We start from the raw sequence: 17,762 nt of genomic DNA on the forward strand, positions 1-17,762 counted from the left end.
ACAACAAATCGATTATATATGTAAAAAAAGATATTCGTAGGAAGTGAAAGTTTCTATCATGTTAACAACTTTAATTTTACGTGTTTGAAAATCGAATAACGATGTCCATGCGTTTTTACAAAGCCAAAACAAACAGGACGACCCTCATCTGCTAGACAGAAAGGCAAACTTGGCATGCATTTAAAGCAACATTGCTACTTAATCGGTTCATTAATAAACCTGATTGTGATATATCAAATAATATTTACAGGAAATACGACAGCTGTTATTCACTTAAAATTATTGAATCGTATGCTTACGATACTATTTATAAAGGGACTGACGCAAAAGTATCAAAGATTATTATTAGTTATTCCCCTTTACCTCTGTCTACATCCTTCAGCAGTTATTGTTTACAGTTAATAGTACATACATACATTATCGTCATTCATCCATCACATAAAAATGTATTTTAATGCAACATTTCACGTTTAAAATATTTTTGGATTGGTTAACTTATTTTAGTTCTAACCTTCTTAAACTTATATAAAGTATGAAAGCATCTACAAATGAACGCGTTTAGATATGTTTGCTCTGATTTATCTATTAACATACTCAATGTTTAAAAATCATAAAATAGTTAATATAAGAAAGAACTACAACATACAGAAATATTTAACATTATCGAAACAATTTCTGTTTATGAGAACATGAAGAATTTTGATTTCATATTTAAATAGTGGCAAGTTTAGGTAGACTAGATTAGATAAGAATAGAATGAGATAACTTTTGAAGACGGGTAATTTAAAAATTTAAAGCAAAGATGCATGCTTTGGTCGCTTTGATATCAAGCTTGTTTTTTTTAACACGGAAATAATTTTTAAGTATTCATTTCAATTTTTTCCATATTGAATAATTGAATGTAAGTCAGCACTTTTTAGAAAGAGCACCATAATTCCAAAACTTGTTTTTCAAATGCATTTCTACAAGCATTCCGAAATTTTGTCATGAAGTCTCCTCTCATTCTATTTTGTAATTTGCACAAGTGTCTTTTATTTCTCCCCATGACGATACGTGAATTAAACTAGATTAGAATACACTTCTAATTATTTAACTTCAGCTGTCTGAACAATTTGAATACCACATATGTGACCTAATTTATAGCCTATTTTCTACCTGTCATTACAATATCCATAATATTCTTCGTCGGTGCCCTTGCCAAGGTTGTTGGTTTTGTATTAACGTCATAAAGCCAGGATGGTGGTTTTATTTCTGGTTGTGCGCTATCGACGAAAGGTTTTCTAGTACTTATTGTTGGTTCAACGTAATTAGTTTGTGCAACGACATCAGTAGTTTTACTTCGATGCGAAGAGTCTATAGTTGACACGTTTGGTGTCTCCATAAGATCAGATAGCGTTGTAGGAGATAAACTTAATTCTGTCGAGTATTCCGTTGTTGTGTCGTGTGCTATGTTTGCATTTGTAATTGTTTCAGTTACATTTTTTTCTGGTTCCGTGATATAGTCTGTCACTAATATTCGACCACTTCCTGTTTTTTTTCCAGACATTGAAGCCTGTGTACCTGTTAAAATCGTCTCCTTTAAAGAAAATACAGAAATTTCAGGTCTTTTTATTGATTTAATGCTTTCTGAAACTGTAATATTGGCTTCACTTAATGAAACCGACGTTTCATTAATTGCATTTCTTGTATTGTTATATATACTTCCTGTCACATTATTGTGTGATGTTGTGTTCACATCAACTGACATGACTTTAACATTTTGCGTGGTTGTTTCGGTTTTGTTTATCGTTAAAAGCTCTATTTTTGTTGGAATTTCAGTAGTTGTTTCATATGTTGATGCTACAGTCATATTTGAGGTCAAATATGCAATAACTGTTCCATTTGTATCTTGTTTATTAAAAACAGTATCGTTTTCGCTCAGTGCAGCGGGTGTTGGTAATGTTCGATCTAATTTCCTTCTACTTTCAAGCAAGTCTGTGTTTGCTATGTCTATGGAATCATTATACATTATTGAAGATTCAATTGTCAAAACTTCTGGTCTTGAATTGTTTACTTTTTCTGCTGATATATTGGTTTTTGCAGAAGAATTAATTTGAATTTGTTCTCCTGTTGTGCTTCTATTGTTTACCATATCAACTTCATTTGTATCGTTTGGAAATATCATTGAGTTTTCCAATGTATTTGTATTTTGCACTTCATTTATTTTTTGGCTGACAGAAGTTTCTACTTTCGATCCTGTTACTGTTTTTCGGTCAACTGAACTAGACTGTTGTTTTGAATTGTCTTGAACATTATCTTGGCCTAAAACCTGTTTCTCTGCCTTCAAGTCCGAAATTGCATCGAATTTTAATTTTGTAATATTTGTACTGTTGCTGACAGAAGTGTCTACTTCTTGTCGTGTCATTTGACCACTGGAAACTGTTTTTACTGTTACAAACTGTTGTTTAGATTTATCTTGAACATTGTCATACATTTTTAATGTTCTGTTCTGTATTTTTGATTTCATGGTTGAATCGTACTGCACATCCAGAGCATTATCTGTGTTATCCAATTGTACATTTTGTAATATTGGTTCTTTTGATTCATGTGTGTTTGAGGCTGGTAAATCTAGAACAGGTAGAGCAGGTGTTCCGGTAGTTGTTGTATAATCATCAAGCTGTGCACGTACTCCGTAAAAATGATAATTCACACTGTCGATATATTCTGATAAAAATCGCAACATCTTTTCCATTCGATTTAGAAATTCTAATTCTGTAGTCCCTCTTGATAATCTTTCTATGTCTTTATCAGTATTTAGTTGTAAAGAAGCGGTGGTGTCAGGTATTGAGCTTGATTCTTTCTTTGTTGCAACGGTATTCATTAAGGTTACATTTTGCTCGTTTTTTGTGAAATTCTGAGAAATATCAAAAGATTTACTATTATTTTGTTCTTTCACTGTCAGATCATCGATTGCTGGTGATGCTTTCATTTGTGTAATAGTAGATGTATCTTTGTTTATTGTGCTTTCCGTTGTTGAATTATTATTCCGCGTCTTTATATCAGTAGCCAATGAAACAACTGGTGACAAAGCGTCGTACATGATAGTTTCAGTCTGTTGAACATCACTTCCGCTTACTAAAGGTACATTGCGAATTTCCGTTAGTTTTGTTACTTTAATAGCTGGCGCCTCAACATTGGATAATAAGACGGATGATTGGTTCGTAAGCTCGTCGTAAGTTGAATCGTTAAATCGATCTGTTGATTTGTAATTCTCACTTTGTCTACTTGTTTCTTTCTGAAAAGAAAATTTTGCAATACCCATCTTTTTGCCAAAAGCTAGTTTGATCTGTTCTCTTGATCCGATTGATTTCTTTGTATCATTCTTCAAATAATCAGTTATATTTTCTATATCACTTGATATGACGCCATATTTATTAACAATTTGTTTAGTATCCGTTTTCTTACCGTTGTTACGTACGGCCGAATCTGACAGAACTGCATAACCTGTTACCTCATTTCTGTTCTCCGAAACAGTTCTATTTATATCAAACAGAGACGATAAATTCAAAATTCCACTGTTTTTAGTGAGGATCATACTCAAATCGTTGTTTATCGGCATGCCCATTTGATTTGAAATCTCCAAAATGTTGTTTGTTGCTTCATTATTAATAGAATTAGCATTTTCTGAAATGACGGTTGTCTCATTAAGTGTCATACTTTTAATAATTTCTGTGTTATTATTATCATCAAATGTCAAATTCAATTTAAATTCTGTTATATTAGAATTCGAATAGTCCGAATCATTATGCAAGGAGATAATATCATTTATAATGTTGACTTGTGAACCAAAATTTATATTGCTAGAGTTATCCGTAGATATGTTCCTAAATTGATCCAATGCAGTGTCGAAATAGGTTGCATCTAGTCCTGTTGTTGTCATAGAAATAGTATTAGCTGAATCTCCTGCCGCAGCTGCCATTAAACTTCCCGCAATCAATCCCTCACTTAATCCTTCACCCATTTCGCCACCAAGTTTTCCAATCCCAACAGCCTCCCCTAACCCTTCGCCTAATTCGCCTCCGATAATCGACATGACAGCCAGGTTTTCTGCCATTCCGACAGATGATCCACGTGTTGTCGTCTGTTGTTGCATTTGATCCATCAATCCGGTATCTAATGTCATTAATTGATCAGGAGAGGTTTTATTTACGTCGACAAATAATGCATCTGTAGAAATAGAAAAATTGAAGTCGGTTTTCTTATTTGTGTCTACATCTAGAGTTGAACCGCTTAAATATAAAGTTGATGCATTTTTATTCATTGAATTGTCTACAGTAGCTTTAACTAATTGATCAGATGAGTTGGAATCTATGTTGAATATGCTATTTGTTAACGTATAATTCATATCAGCAGTATCATTTCCCATAATATCCATCACTCCAATAGGTATAATATCATTCGATTCAGTTACAGACGTGTTGTCTTCAAATAAGACACTAGCCGGTATGACTGCCATATTGCTATCAGATGTTGACAAGCTATATGTTGTCCTATTTGTAGAGTCGATAGAGACCTTAGATGATGCATCAATTACCTGGGTATTGTTTGCTGTCTTTGGTGTACTTATCTCTATTCCTTTGATCTGTGTCAAGGTGTCAACGTTTCCAATATTTACATCAGTGACTAATCCCGAAGACGCTGATTCTGATTGTGCGGTTTGTACTACACTAGATGACGCAATAAGTCTCTCTGATGAACTTTGAATTTTTATTTTTTTTTCTGCAGCATCTGTTACAACACTTTCTAACGTATCAGCTTCATTAACATTTTCGTTAATGGATGTTAGTGCAATAGTTCCGGTAGTGCCCACTTCTATATCAGTATTTGAGGTTTGACCAATGGCATCGTTAGCTGCATTTGGCATCATAGACATTTCTGAAATACCAAGCGACATGTTTGCATTGTTATTCGTTAAGACAGTAGATGTTTCTTCTACAAGTTGACTCATTCTATTATTGTTCGTCTGAATAATTGTCTCAGTTCCATCTAATGCAGATAACACACTTTTGTCATCAGTTCTACTTGCAACAGCTGTCGCGGAAGTTTCAACGCCTTGCTGACTGGCAGCAATACTTGACGTTTTACTTGTCTCCATGTTTAATTCGGATTGTGGTTTCACAACAGTATTGATAATATCAGGGTTAATAGGTATTGCCTGATTATTAACGCTGATACTTTCCCCCTTTGAGACTGACTTTGATTCACTTTTATCAACTATTGCCTTTTCCAGTTTAAATTCACCTTTAGCAGATATGTCACTGTGGAATACACCAGTTGACGACATAGTCCCAGCAGAGAGTTCATCATTTAATTTTCCTGCAGTAACGATTCTTGTACCACTCGCAGAGTCTGTGTTCAATTGTCGGGCATTGTCGATATTCTTTGCAACTTCAATATCTGGCAATGCAATACCAGAATGTTCTGCCCCGGATGATTTAATGATTGCACTATCAAAAGTGTTCTGGCTTGCACTGTTGACCGAGCTTTCCGGAGAGCCTATTACTTCCTTTCGAGGAGACAATTCTATAGCGGGCGTTTCCGATCTTACCTCAATATCGGGTAATATGATGATTTTGCCTTTTGATGGTTCAGGTTTATTTTGGTCAATAACTGCTGATTCAGACGTTTTACTGTTCAAGATTATGGTTGTATCAATTGATCTATCAGACTTAAGACCAATGTTTGTTTTGCTGGGCATGTTAAATGTTTCCTTGTTCAACACAGTATCGTCTTGATTAATGGAATTAGAAATAAAAGTGTCGTTTAATGAAGTGTCAGTTAAACTATAAGTTGAATCGCTCGTAGTAGATGTTACAACATGTGTTGATTGCAATGGGTCTACGGGTATTCCATTAGGAAACGCACCTCCTGGGGTTCTGTTATTATCTCTGAATATTTTGCCGTTAGATTCCCATTTTATAATTGTAGAATTTTGCAAACCGGTTTGCACATCAATAGAGTTTCTCTCGTTCAAATCAGAATCGAGATGTCTTATAGGTAAGCTTGGCTTAGAGGTCGTTCCTTTTAGGCTACTGTCAGGGATCAAATCTATGTTAGGTTGGAGAACATGTTTTTCTATTTGAACGGGGATAATTGGTGGTAAGGTTGATAATACTGAATGTGAACGATCTGATAAATCTATGACAGATCTATGTGGTGACTTCTCATTAACTTGTTTTGTTTTAATACTCAAATATGCCGAAGGCGAAGATGGCAATGTAGCAGGTGTTATCAAATTAGTGTCAAGGGAGACACGACCAGCAGTTTTTTTCTGCGTTTGTTTTTTTAACGTTTGCATTGAATGAAGAACCCCACTTTCACTAAAGTTAGTAGTTGTGTTAAATTCTATTGTTTCATTTTCTATTTTGCCCATTGTAGTGTTGTTTTCGGCTTTTAATGAAACGGTGTCACTTTGATCTGAAACAACAGTCACTGTTGATCCTATATTGATTGCATTTATACTCTCCTGAGGGGGCACAACTCCTTCTATAATAAGATGCCCTTTTTTAATTCCATCAGAATCGATATTTCCTGATATTCTATCACTAGTGTTTAGACCTGTTATACTATTATTTGTGTTCTGTGTATCAAAGGTGTCTTCCGTAATATTTCCATGGTCAGTAACAAAAGATTGCACTTGCTCAGCTAAAGCAGTAGTATTTTCCCGTACATTATCATAAGCTGTTCCTGAAGTTTCTAATACATTTTGATTGACTGCAGTTTCTGTTTTGTTAGAAGAATGAATTGATTTTTCAGACAAAATTTGTTCTGTGATTTTAATTTTTTCAATGAATTTGATGCCTTTCGATAGATCCGGTCCTTGGTTATTGGGTACAACAAAATTATTATTTACATCAATTTGTGAAGACGTTTTCCAAGAAGTAAGTGGAATATCTTTTGTTAACACGTCCTGACTAGATTGTGTTATGTTGTTAAGGACAACTCGTTCAGTATTATTCAATTCAAATTGAACACCATCAGTTCTGGCAAATTCTGGCGTCCAGTTTCGATTTGAACGGGAATTAACATTCATAATTTCTTCGTTTATCATTTTTGAAAATTCACGATCAGCAACATTATACTTGACGTCACTGCTTACCGTTGGACCGGTATCAGATATGGCTATGGCAGATTGAGATTGTGTGTCAACACCATATTGCAAATCGGTGTTTGCAGATGATTCATGGTTTATTACACTTGCCTTTTCCAGATTTTCTAATTCCGGATTTGACGTTGCAATTGATATATTATATTCTTTTTTGAAATTTGCAGAAACCCCTTTTGCTATAGTTAATGTCATATGGTCTGATGAAGAAGAAGGTATTGTTTCTCTAGTTTCACCTGGTACTTGTATTGCAATAGCTTTTGATAGATCACTACTAGCACCTTTTGAAATATCATTATTATGTACAGCTTTGTCTGTGTCAATGTTTGAGGATGAAGCTAACGTGTCACGAGACGAAATAAGCGTTGATGATGACGATAATGACGATGATGATGATAAAGACTTGTTTACTTTTTCAATTTGATCTGTACTTTCGCTCAAAACAGTTGTTATTGTTTGTTTCCCACCGACACCTTTTGAATTTGAAATGGGTTTTGGTGTTGTGATTAATGGTGGCACAGTTGGATCAACAGACTGAGGCGTCATAAGAGCGTGATTCGGTAATATTGGAGCCAAAGTAGGCCAGTATGTTCGGTATTTTTCTGGGGGCCACTTAGGAGACAGCGTTTGACTATCTGGCATTTCTGTCGATGATGCGAGTCTATATATCCCACCTCCACCTAGAAGAAATAAAGTTATATTATTTGCATTATGCAGTAAATTGTCTCTTTTAACACTGAACTGTTTAAATAAAGCTTTATTTATCTAATTATGTATTCAATAAAGTATTGAAAAAACATTTAAGGTATATGATAAACAAACAAATTATTCAAATTCTAAATGCATGCAATAAGACAAAAACAAAGATCAAACAGAGATAAAACTATTAAAAAAACAAGGATGAGATGACAAGACAACAAAGATTAAATAACTATATTAATATATATATATGTGTGTGTGTGTGTTATTTCTCGAACATCATCACAACAAAGATAAGGTGTGTTTGTGTCGTGGTTGGTCCCCAATTTTGTCAATATAAATGAACTATAAACAACTGTCATACGAGTGGGAGGTTTCCTAGCTATAAAACGAGGTTTATCCCACCATTTTCTTCGGAAAATGTCTGTACCAAGTCAGAAAAATTGCACTTGTTTTTCACTAGTTCCATTGATTGAAAGCGTTTCATTTTGCAAGTTTTTATGGACTTTCGCTCTTTCAATTTGACTTGTAGTTCGGTATTTTTGTTATACTCTTTTGGTATAATCGGAATCCTAATTGTGGTGAAAATTACTTAAAAAGTACGCAATTTGAGAAAAACAGATCAATTTGGAATGTGTTATGTTTATCAACGCTTATCTGAAAATTATAAATAATAATAAATATATTGTGCAAAGCAAATTAATCAAAATGTTAAGAGTGTTATCATAATCTATTAAAGGAAGAGTACATGTACTGTTTTGATTCAGTAATATATAATCGCAGTGAAAGTAAAACTAAATATTCAAGTTAACACATGAAACCCCTAACTCGTTTCTAAACCTGTAAGCATTTTTTTTCTGCTGAAGTAAATCAGCATTTGATATTTGCATGACCATTAAAAAAACAATTAAATTACAAAATAAATCAGACATGCCAAAATTCCAATCTCTTAAAACCAAATGAATAGCGTTATAAAGTTGAATCTAGAATTAGGATTTCAAAAGCCAATACATTATTGTCAAAATAAATTGTGTCAAAGACCGTATATGTATAAAAAGAATGTAATACTTATTGTTCATATCTGAACTTATACGCGTTGCGCAACTTATTTTAATGCATGTGTAGTATATCATATAGAGGCAACCGCATTCTTGCTATATTACATTAAACATAGAAAAACATGTTTACCTGTTACCTATGTCAACACTTCAATAAGTAAACATTTACTGTATATACATAACATAAAAAAATGTCTATCAAATCTCTCACATGACTTATGTAAAAATCGAGGCAGATATTAACAGCTTAATTTAAATAAGTTTTTGTTTGAAATAAAACTGAATCAGAAGATATCTTTATTGAAACAACAGATAAAACGATAGCCAAAAGTAAAACGGCGAAAAAAAAATAAACGATATTTAACAAAACAACATGAAAATGCTTACGATGGAGCAACACAAACCCCACTACAAACTAGATGTGAACACACGTGCTCCGGTTCTAGGTGAGCAATTCCTGTTTTACTAGTGATAACAGTTGTATTGCGCATGGCTAGTGACCATTTTGTGATAACTTGCATTCAGTGATGTCAAAAGCATGGGATTGAGGATTGAAATGTGATTGTGACAAGAGGAACTAGTCAACTTGTTTATTATTATTTGGTGTTATTAATCTACATCTTTATGAACCATTTTTTTTAAAGTTTTTTTTACTCTTTTAGCCATGTTGTTATTTGTATTCATTCGACGAATAAGTTTTGATTGTTCACTTCAGTTTATTTTTTCTAATCACAGAACAGAGATCTTTTTTTTATTTTCAAATCTTTGTAACCTAAAAATATAGACATAAGTAAACCATTTGCTATGTAGTGATTTTCGTATTTTTTTTTTTTTTTTTTTTTTTTTTTTTCCATTAAAAGGAGATCTGGAACATGCGTAAGTGAAAAAGTAACCATAAGCATGAATAACGACACAATTGTTCATCTTTTTTTTTACTATGATGTTGACTTACAGATTTGTTTTGCTCAGTTGGTAGCTACCATATACTAAATATATAATTACAAGTAACCATCTCAAAATCGAATGATCTACCCTCTATTTTAAAATTTTCATTTAAAAATCCAGTCAGTCTATTGAACATTATAATTTTTTATAATTTCTGGCTTTTATCTTCTTCACTGCCTTAGCAAATGACATTGTATCTTTTTATAAGTTGTTTGTTGTGTTAGAAGTGACACACAGGATTTAGTTTTTTTTATAATTTCTAAAGTAATCTAATGGCATGAAACGCTGCCAATATACCTGCACAAGAGGCCAAAATCTAAAACCTGATTGGCCTGATGAGGATTTAATATAACCGAAAAGAATCACAAAGCAGTGTCCAATCCGGACATATAAAGAACGTTTTTTTAGGGCTATACATTTCTTAACTTCATATGATTTCCTATTTTTCATTCTTTTTTTAATAAAACTCTATCCGTATTTTTTTTTTTTTTTTGCTTCTACCAAGGTAAAGAGCTACAAGGTGGGTGATATTTTTTTTACTAACAGTCCATCAGCAGATGTGTCGAGCCACAGGTAGTAATAACATTAAGCATTTAAATTTTTATGCAATATTTTTGTTAAAACATGTCGAAGTATTGTTATTGTAATGTTTAAACATAATACAGATGGGTACGTAAAGCAAAATACCTAGTGTGACAACTCTATTGAAAAACAATACTAAATTGTGTACCAGTGACGGAACCAGGATTTGCAAAAGGGGGCAAAATATAAGGAGGAGTACAAAATCAGACAACATGTACTAAAAAATACACACGGTTGCATAAAAGGGGTTAGGGTGGTTTGGATATAGTTACGTGTTGACAAAGACGTGTGATTCTGTCACTTAAAATATTCGACGAAGAAGATTCTAAAACATAAGTGAAGCATAAAAAATAAAGTCTTTCATTTTACATGTAATTTCTGATTTTTTTTTTCACAAAGTAAAAATTTACCAAAATACTTGTTACAGTTCATGTTATTGCGTTTTATACTTATAAGTATGAAATTTTATATTAATACAGGTATAAGGTATATAACAAGTAAAGTTCCTGTTCAGTCAAGCTATTCAGAACAACCATCAGTTCAGTATATTAAGCCCCTCTTTCTCGCATATTGGAGAAGATTGGTAGATTTGTAATGCAAATATTGAGTATACCACTGCATGGAGTGTGATACGATAATTCTCAGCTTGAGACAATAACATTTTCAAATTAAAAACGCTACGCTTGCCGTGAGTTATGTTTATTTATCGAGAATTGAGAGATATCGTATTACACGAAATTCGGTACTAGGATCAAATGATTTTAAACGATAGGCACACTTTATCTTTCTTTTTTCAATATTCGGCAAAAGTATGTGTCGTTTCATGCTACAAGTCCGCTCTTAGTCATCACGTCACAATAGCGAAATAGAGTAAATCAAGAATATTCTACATCATGATTGAATTTTGACCAACAGAGAACTAAGATCAAACAAACAACAAGCTGATTTCAAAAAAGATTATCAACTGGTCGGGGAATGCACACATCGACTTAGATTTAGAGAACATAATTCAAACAATTGCTGTACCTGAAACGTCCTGATATTCTAACTTTACTTCAGATTAAGGATGTTTGCTAACCTTCTTAAAAATAAAAAGCTTCTGGAGAACTGTTATTAATAAATAGTATACATCTAATAGAACCGAAAAAGTAGGAAAAAAATGCAAGGTCCATGTCATCGTTCTTTTTATATACATTTTTTTTGTAAGCCATTGACAATTTGGCAGGAAATGATTCTCTATAGATTTTTCATACATTTAACATTGACACCTTTTTTTTGTTTCAAAATCTTTGACAAAATAGAACAGATTTTCTAAGATTTTCAAAAATTTTCTTTTTTTAACTGTATGGAATAAAACTATGAAATGAAAAAAAAAAAAGAGGTTTGCGGGCAAATTTTTTAATGACACTGCATCGATAAAACTAGAGGATTTCTAATATCTGACAAAAAGTCAAAATCCTGAGCAGCGTACATCTGTTACATCTGTGATTTCCAGGTACATCTTTGTTAAAAATTCCGATACATACAATACAAATGTATCAATGTTATATGGATAGCTTTGACCTAGTTACTCAAACGTAAGTTAAAATAGATATGGATTAATTTTGATAAAACATTTTCTGATATTCGAATCCCAAAATCAATCTGCAGAACAACCTGCAAACGATTAATACAATGATAAATAAGTTTAACATTTCCAGTTTTAATACTATATCACTACACAACACAATCTACTAACAGCTTTGATGAGTTCTAATTACAAAAAATACGTCAAGTAAAGTAGCCGAATATGAAAAGTATGAAATGGGAACAATATTTATGTTCCTCTTCTCATATGAATGTAATTATGTCAAATGTCTCTCCGAAGACTAAAGTCAATAAAGAAAGTAGCCGAATATGAAAAGTATGAAATGGTCAAAATATTTATATTCCTCTTCTCATATGAATGTTAATATGTCAAATGTCTCTCCGAAGACTAATTTATCAGTATATATGTATTTGATCTGTTATTTTTTTTTTTATTTCAATCGAATTACATACTTTATAAAGATTTTGTAGTTATAGATCTCATCACAACTATTTTCTTTAGGCAGCTAAGCAATAACATAGAGAAAGCTATAACTAATGTATACTTACTTATAAAAGCGGTTCATTCTTTTTCACCAAGACTGGATGTTAGAAGATTACCATTCCGTAAGATAAAAAGGTCGCGAAATCTATGGTTATATACGTATAAATATCGATATATAGGTTTAATGTCAAACTACTGCTATGTCATTATTGCATTTTAGATCAAAATGCTGGAATACACGCTGCTTGCTTTGCGCTAAGACTGGTAGCTTGCTTCAGTAACATCATTTTAATTTATTTTACATTTTAAAATTGATGTCCCACATATACGTGGAAAACCATAATTTACAGTAAGTAAATTGATTTGAGTAAGCAATATTGAAATAAAATCAGTACCTCATGTGTGGCATATTTTGTTTTCAATAATACTTGATTAACCTTGGATCAACAAAGATTTAGGTTAAAAATTGTACTGAGAATCATCTAAATCTGTTTTTGCTATTTTCAAACATAATACAGAAAAATGACGACACGTGTGACATCATATTCTATCGTTAAAAACTGTCGTATTTCCTGTTTGGTCTTAGCCATAAGACTCACGTGACCCATCGATCCATTCTTGTGCCTGTGATATTATGTTTGAAGGTCCGGATATTCCAGATAGAGAATGTTGGACCATGATAACTGGTGGCGCAGGGGTTGCTGCAAGAATTAAGATAATACGAACAGATATTAATTGGACTATATTAAAGAATAAAACAGATAAATAAAGATAATGTGACAATATATTAATTTAACTTTATTTACTTCGTACATTGATTTTCTGACATTGTGCTCTTTTAAAGATATAGTTTCATATATTAAAGAAAAAAACTACCTTGTTTCAAATTTACTATGAGTATGATAATTTGGTTATATCTCGGATGATATTTTCCCTATTTTTTACTCAAAGGTAAAAATCTTTATAAAGTCTGACGCTTTTGTTTGATCTGAACATTGTCGAAGTAGACAAATATAAAATTTGTCGCATACCATTTGATTTTTTGCAAATATTTGATATTTGTGATTTGATTTGGTATTTTAGAATGATTTTTTTCAATTGCTTTTTATTTCAAATGTAATTTGTTTTATCTCTTTGCGATAAAAAAATATGTTGTCTCCCAAAACTTAATTTAAAGTAACAGTTAACGTTTACTCCTGCATAAATACAAAATGTATGACCTAATGAACGCCGGTAATAGACATTTAACAACCAATTATACCACACATAGACAATAGATCACTCGATTGTCATTAAATTAACGATGTACTTCAAAGAAAATTTGATGGACGACATATATATCCGATTTTAGACATATACGACAGATATATACATTCATTGCCAAGAGTACAATGTAAGTAAAGATATACACCTGGGTGAATGGATTGTAATCGCGTTTGTAATTGTCCGTTTAATCGATTTTTTTTTTAAACATTCGTGTGAATTGAATTAATATAATCTGTGTTTCTCAGAAGCTTATAATATATTTATTAAAATGGTGGACACAAACGTGTAAGTGATTTTTAAGATTTATATCCCTCTACCTATGTCTAAACTTCTAAAAATAAAATAGTAAATTAATCACCTTTTGTTGTTGTTGGAGGTGTTGGTGGTTGAGTTGGTGGTTGTGTTGGTGGTTGCGTTCGTACTGGTACTGTCGGTGTTTGTTGTGTTGTTCTCGTTGTGGTGGGTGGTGGAGTTGTTGGTGTATTTGACACTTTTGGTTGTGTTGCAGGATTTGTAGAATGTGTCTTTGTAGATCCTACAATAATACGGAAAAATAAGCATTGGTTTTATATTTCAAATTTATTTTGTTTTGTGACCTTGAAAAGTTGTATTCCTGATTACTAAGCTATTCTTTGACTGTTTCCTATCACTGAACTTTGACAACTTTCAAATCTTCCTAGGTGAGCCAAATCGCAAAACAAAAATCAAAACAAGTAAGAAAAGTAAAATGAATACTAGTATTAACAATATGCAACGTGTATAAATTCAACATAATGTCCGCTGATCCACCAACAAACAAGCATGATAGTAATTTAGTACGATCTGCGTTCTATTTAAACTAAACAAACTTATCAAATCAGTACATATGGTACAAATGATACATATAGTTAATGAGCTGATCACAAATAAACATAACAAGAAAACACTTCGTCCTCGCACCAACATCGGTAATAACAGGTAGAAGCGAATCGTCCATACAGATCCCTTTTTTCAGGTTATTACAGTGAAGGAAAACCCAACATACAATCTTTATTTTTACCGTGTGAAAGAGTAGCGACTAGTAAATTCGAGGGCGATGACTTTTTTTTTAGATGAAAAACTTATAACAAAATCATGATTTTTTAACACAAAGTATACAGTTTATTCTATAAAACATCACACTCCCTGTATAGCAGTAACGCAGACAAAATAAATAAGGAGGAATACTATGACAATTGTATCATTACAACTCCTTTCTCTTATTTTTAAAGAAAACTTTCCAATATTTTATTGTTGTTTGGCGTCTCTATAACCAGCAGTTTAAATAAATAGGTTAATTGGTTGTTGCTTATTTAACGTTCAGTGGCAAATATGTCATGCATGTTCAGGACGAAAACTATTTGACAATAAATACAATATGTATTCCTGCAATAGAGGTCAACTGGGATGATATATGGGAAATTCGAATTGTCACTTAAAAAATTGGGTATATTGTATACGGACAGACACCTAACCTTGCAACAGGCCACCAACGGACCCCTCAAACATTATTGCAAGAGTTTTTAACGTGCTAAGAGTGTGGCACTCTCTATACACGAGGTATTGGATTTAACGTCCCCATTCTGACCAGACGTGACTGCGAATTTATAAACCCTGCACGGCCAAACAGATGCCCCACTTTGACAAGGGTTTTATTGACGGTCGGAAGAAGACCAAATGTGAAATTGAGAATGGAAATGGGGAATGTGTCAAAGAGACAACAACCCGACCAAAGAGCAGAAAACAGCCTAAGGCCACCAATGGGTCTTCAACACAGCGAGAAAATCCCGCACCCGGAAGCGGGATTCAGCTGGCTTCTAAACAAAAATGTGTACTTGTTAAATGAAAATGGACGTCACACTAAACTCCAAAACATATAAATGAACTAAAATTAAAAAAAACATACAAGACTAACAAAGGCCAGAGGCTCCTGACTTGGGACAGGCGCAAAAATGTGGCGAGGTTAAACATGTTTTGTGAGATCTCAACCCTCCTCCTATACATCTAGCCAATGTCGAATAAACAAACACACATCAATACGCACAGTAAAACTCAGTTTTAAAGAAGTCCGAGTCCGATGTCAGAATAGGTAACAAACGAAACTAAGCAAAATGACAATGATACATAAATTAACAAAGGACTACTAGCAGTTACTGACATGCCAGCTCCAGACCTCAATTAAACCGATAGAAAGATTATGTCTTCATCATATGCAAATCAAGCACAATCCCTCCCGTTAGGGGTTTAGTATCATACCATCATAAAATATATGAGAAGAACATAATCCGTATCATGCCAACAACTAGTTTAGAACAAAAGTGACCACATTTTCATTCCCCAGTCACGTTTAGGGTTTCCTGTAATAGGTATAGAACTTCTGAGCACTGCATATCATTACATCTCAGAAAAGTATATAAGTCACGCACATATCATGGAATATCGAAAACGATGATTTGCCAGAACATGACTACTAGTATTGAAAATATATTGTTCCACTATTATATAATATTACCTCTGGTTGTTTTTGTTGTAGCTGGCGACGATGTAAATCCGGGAACCACAGCTGGTGGTTGTCCATTTAATCTTGGTATTGGTGGCAATTCTGCTACACCTTAACACAGACATAATATTATTATTTTAATACATCATTTTATTTAATGGAATCTATATTTATTTTAGAAACTGGATTTTGAGAATATAGAAAAAAAATGCACAATAACACGGAAAATTTCAGATACACATTGTTAGCATATCAAATGAAATACTTATTTGCTACTTCAGGACTTATCGGTAAAATCGACCGTTTGAAAATCGTTTAAAGGTGATTTTTAGGCAATAGTTTGGTCAGTTATTTAAGTTTTGCTAACGTATGCTGGTGTTTTTTTATTTAGTATTGATACTATATATTTGATAGTCTGTGTGACAGCTATAAATAACATTCTAGACTTTGGACGCCAGAGAGATTTATATACTGCACTGGCATGTGTCTTTTGTTTAAGCCGGTATGTTGACCTGGAGATGTCTATGGTATTTAGTGTCGTTGTTTTGTTGCTTCATTGCTGTGTGTCCCTCGTTTCCTGATGCTTATTTTTAAATTTCGTATTCAGTAGAAAGTATTATTTCTGCATGCTTATTCTGTGTTTACAATTACACTCAACATTTTCCGATCCAACACTTTAGGATCAAGAAGGATGATGAAAACTAAGATGTCACAAACGAACAACACGAAAAGACAATGAAAAATCTACCTAGACTATAATAGAATCCATGTTGAAACAGATGTGCTGTTTATGTAATTATTCACAATAAACAGCAAAAGTACTGCTACAGTTTAGCTTCGTGTCTTAAAAGTGCAAATGTATTCATTTGACGAAACAAAATAGTCAACCTATGAAGTATTCTCTGAGTAGATATATTTGTAATGACCGAAGGTGAGAAAATCCTATTTGCACCTTTCACATTTACTGTGTTTCCGAAATTGTTGAGTGTTGATTTCTAAATTTTGGCAAAAAATTGATTGATTGATTGTTGGTTGCTTAAAGCCCAGTGGCAAATAGTTCATGCATATAAAGGACTGCCACTGGAAAATAAAGGTAAAGTGAGTAGGGACAGACACTTTGACTTGCAACAGGCCACCTACGGACCCCTCAAAGAGTTGTTCAAAGGGTTATGAACGTGCAGAGAGCGTGGCACTTTCTCGATACGAGGCATCGGATTTTACGTCCCAATTCTGACCGGACATGACTGTACACCCGTACAGCCAAACGGATTCCCCACTTTGGCAAGGGTTTTACTGCCGGTCGCAAGAAGACCATGAGTGACCATATTTCTATTCTCCAGTCATCCTTTGGGGATCGGTAAAACAATGTCTTTATTAAATCTTCTACCATGGGAGTATAATAGAACTCTTTGATTTTATCAATTGCTCTTTTAAGAGTTATCGTTTAGAATTCAATATTCATACAGGAAATAAATACAC

At 33.1% G+C, this 17,762-nt stretch overlaps 1 protein-coding gene across 1 annotated transcript in view; it reads right to left on the bottom strand.

The window, feature by feature from the left end:
- The window catches only part of LOC127721140 (uncharacterized), a 66,870-nt gene that overhangs the window by 37,560 nt on the left and 11,548 nt on the right, over positions 1–17,762 (bottom strand). Inside the window, exons 5-7 of the mRNA XM_052227813.1 lie at positions 16,296–16,394; positions 14,124–14,300; positions 13,099–13,200 (exon numbers count right to left, since the gene is read on the bottom strand). Of these exons, the coding sequence (XP_052083773.1) occupies positions 13,099–13,200; positions 14,124–14,300; positions 16,296–16,394 (378 nt within the window). The remainder of the gene's footprint in view (positions 1–13,098; positions 13,201–14,123; positions 14,301–16,295; positions 16,395–17,762) is intronic.

This window comes from Mytilus californianus, unplaced genomic scaffold, assembly GCF_021869535.1.
Source record: "Mytilus californianus isolate M0D057914Y unplaced genomic scaffold, xbMytCali1.0.p SCAF_12, whole genome shotgun sequence".
NCBI lineage: Eukaryota > Metazoa > Mollusca > Bivalvia > Mytilida > Mytilidae > Mytilus > Mytilus californianus.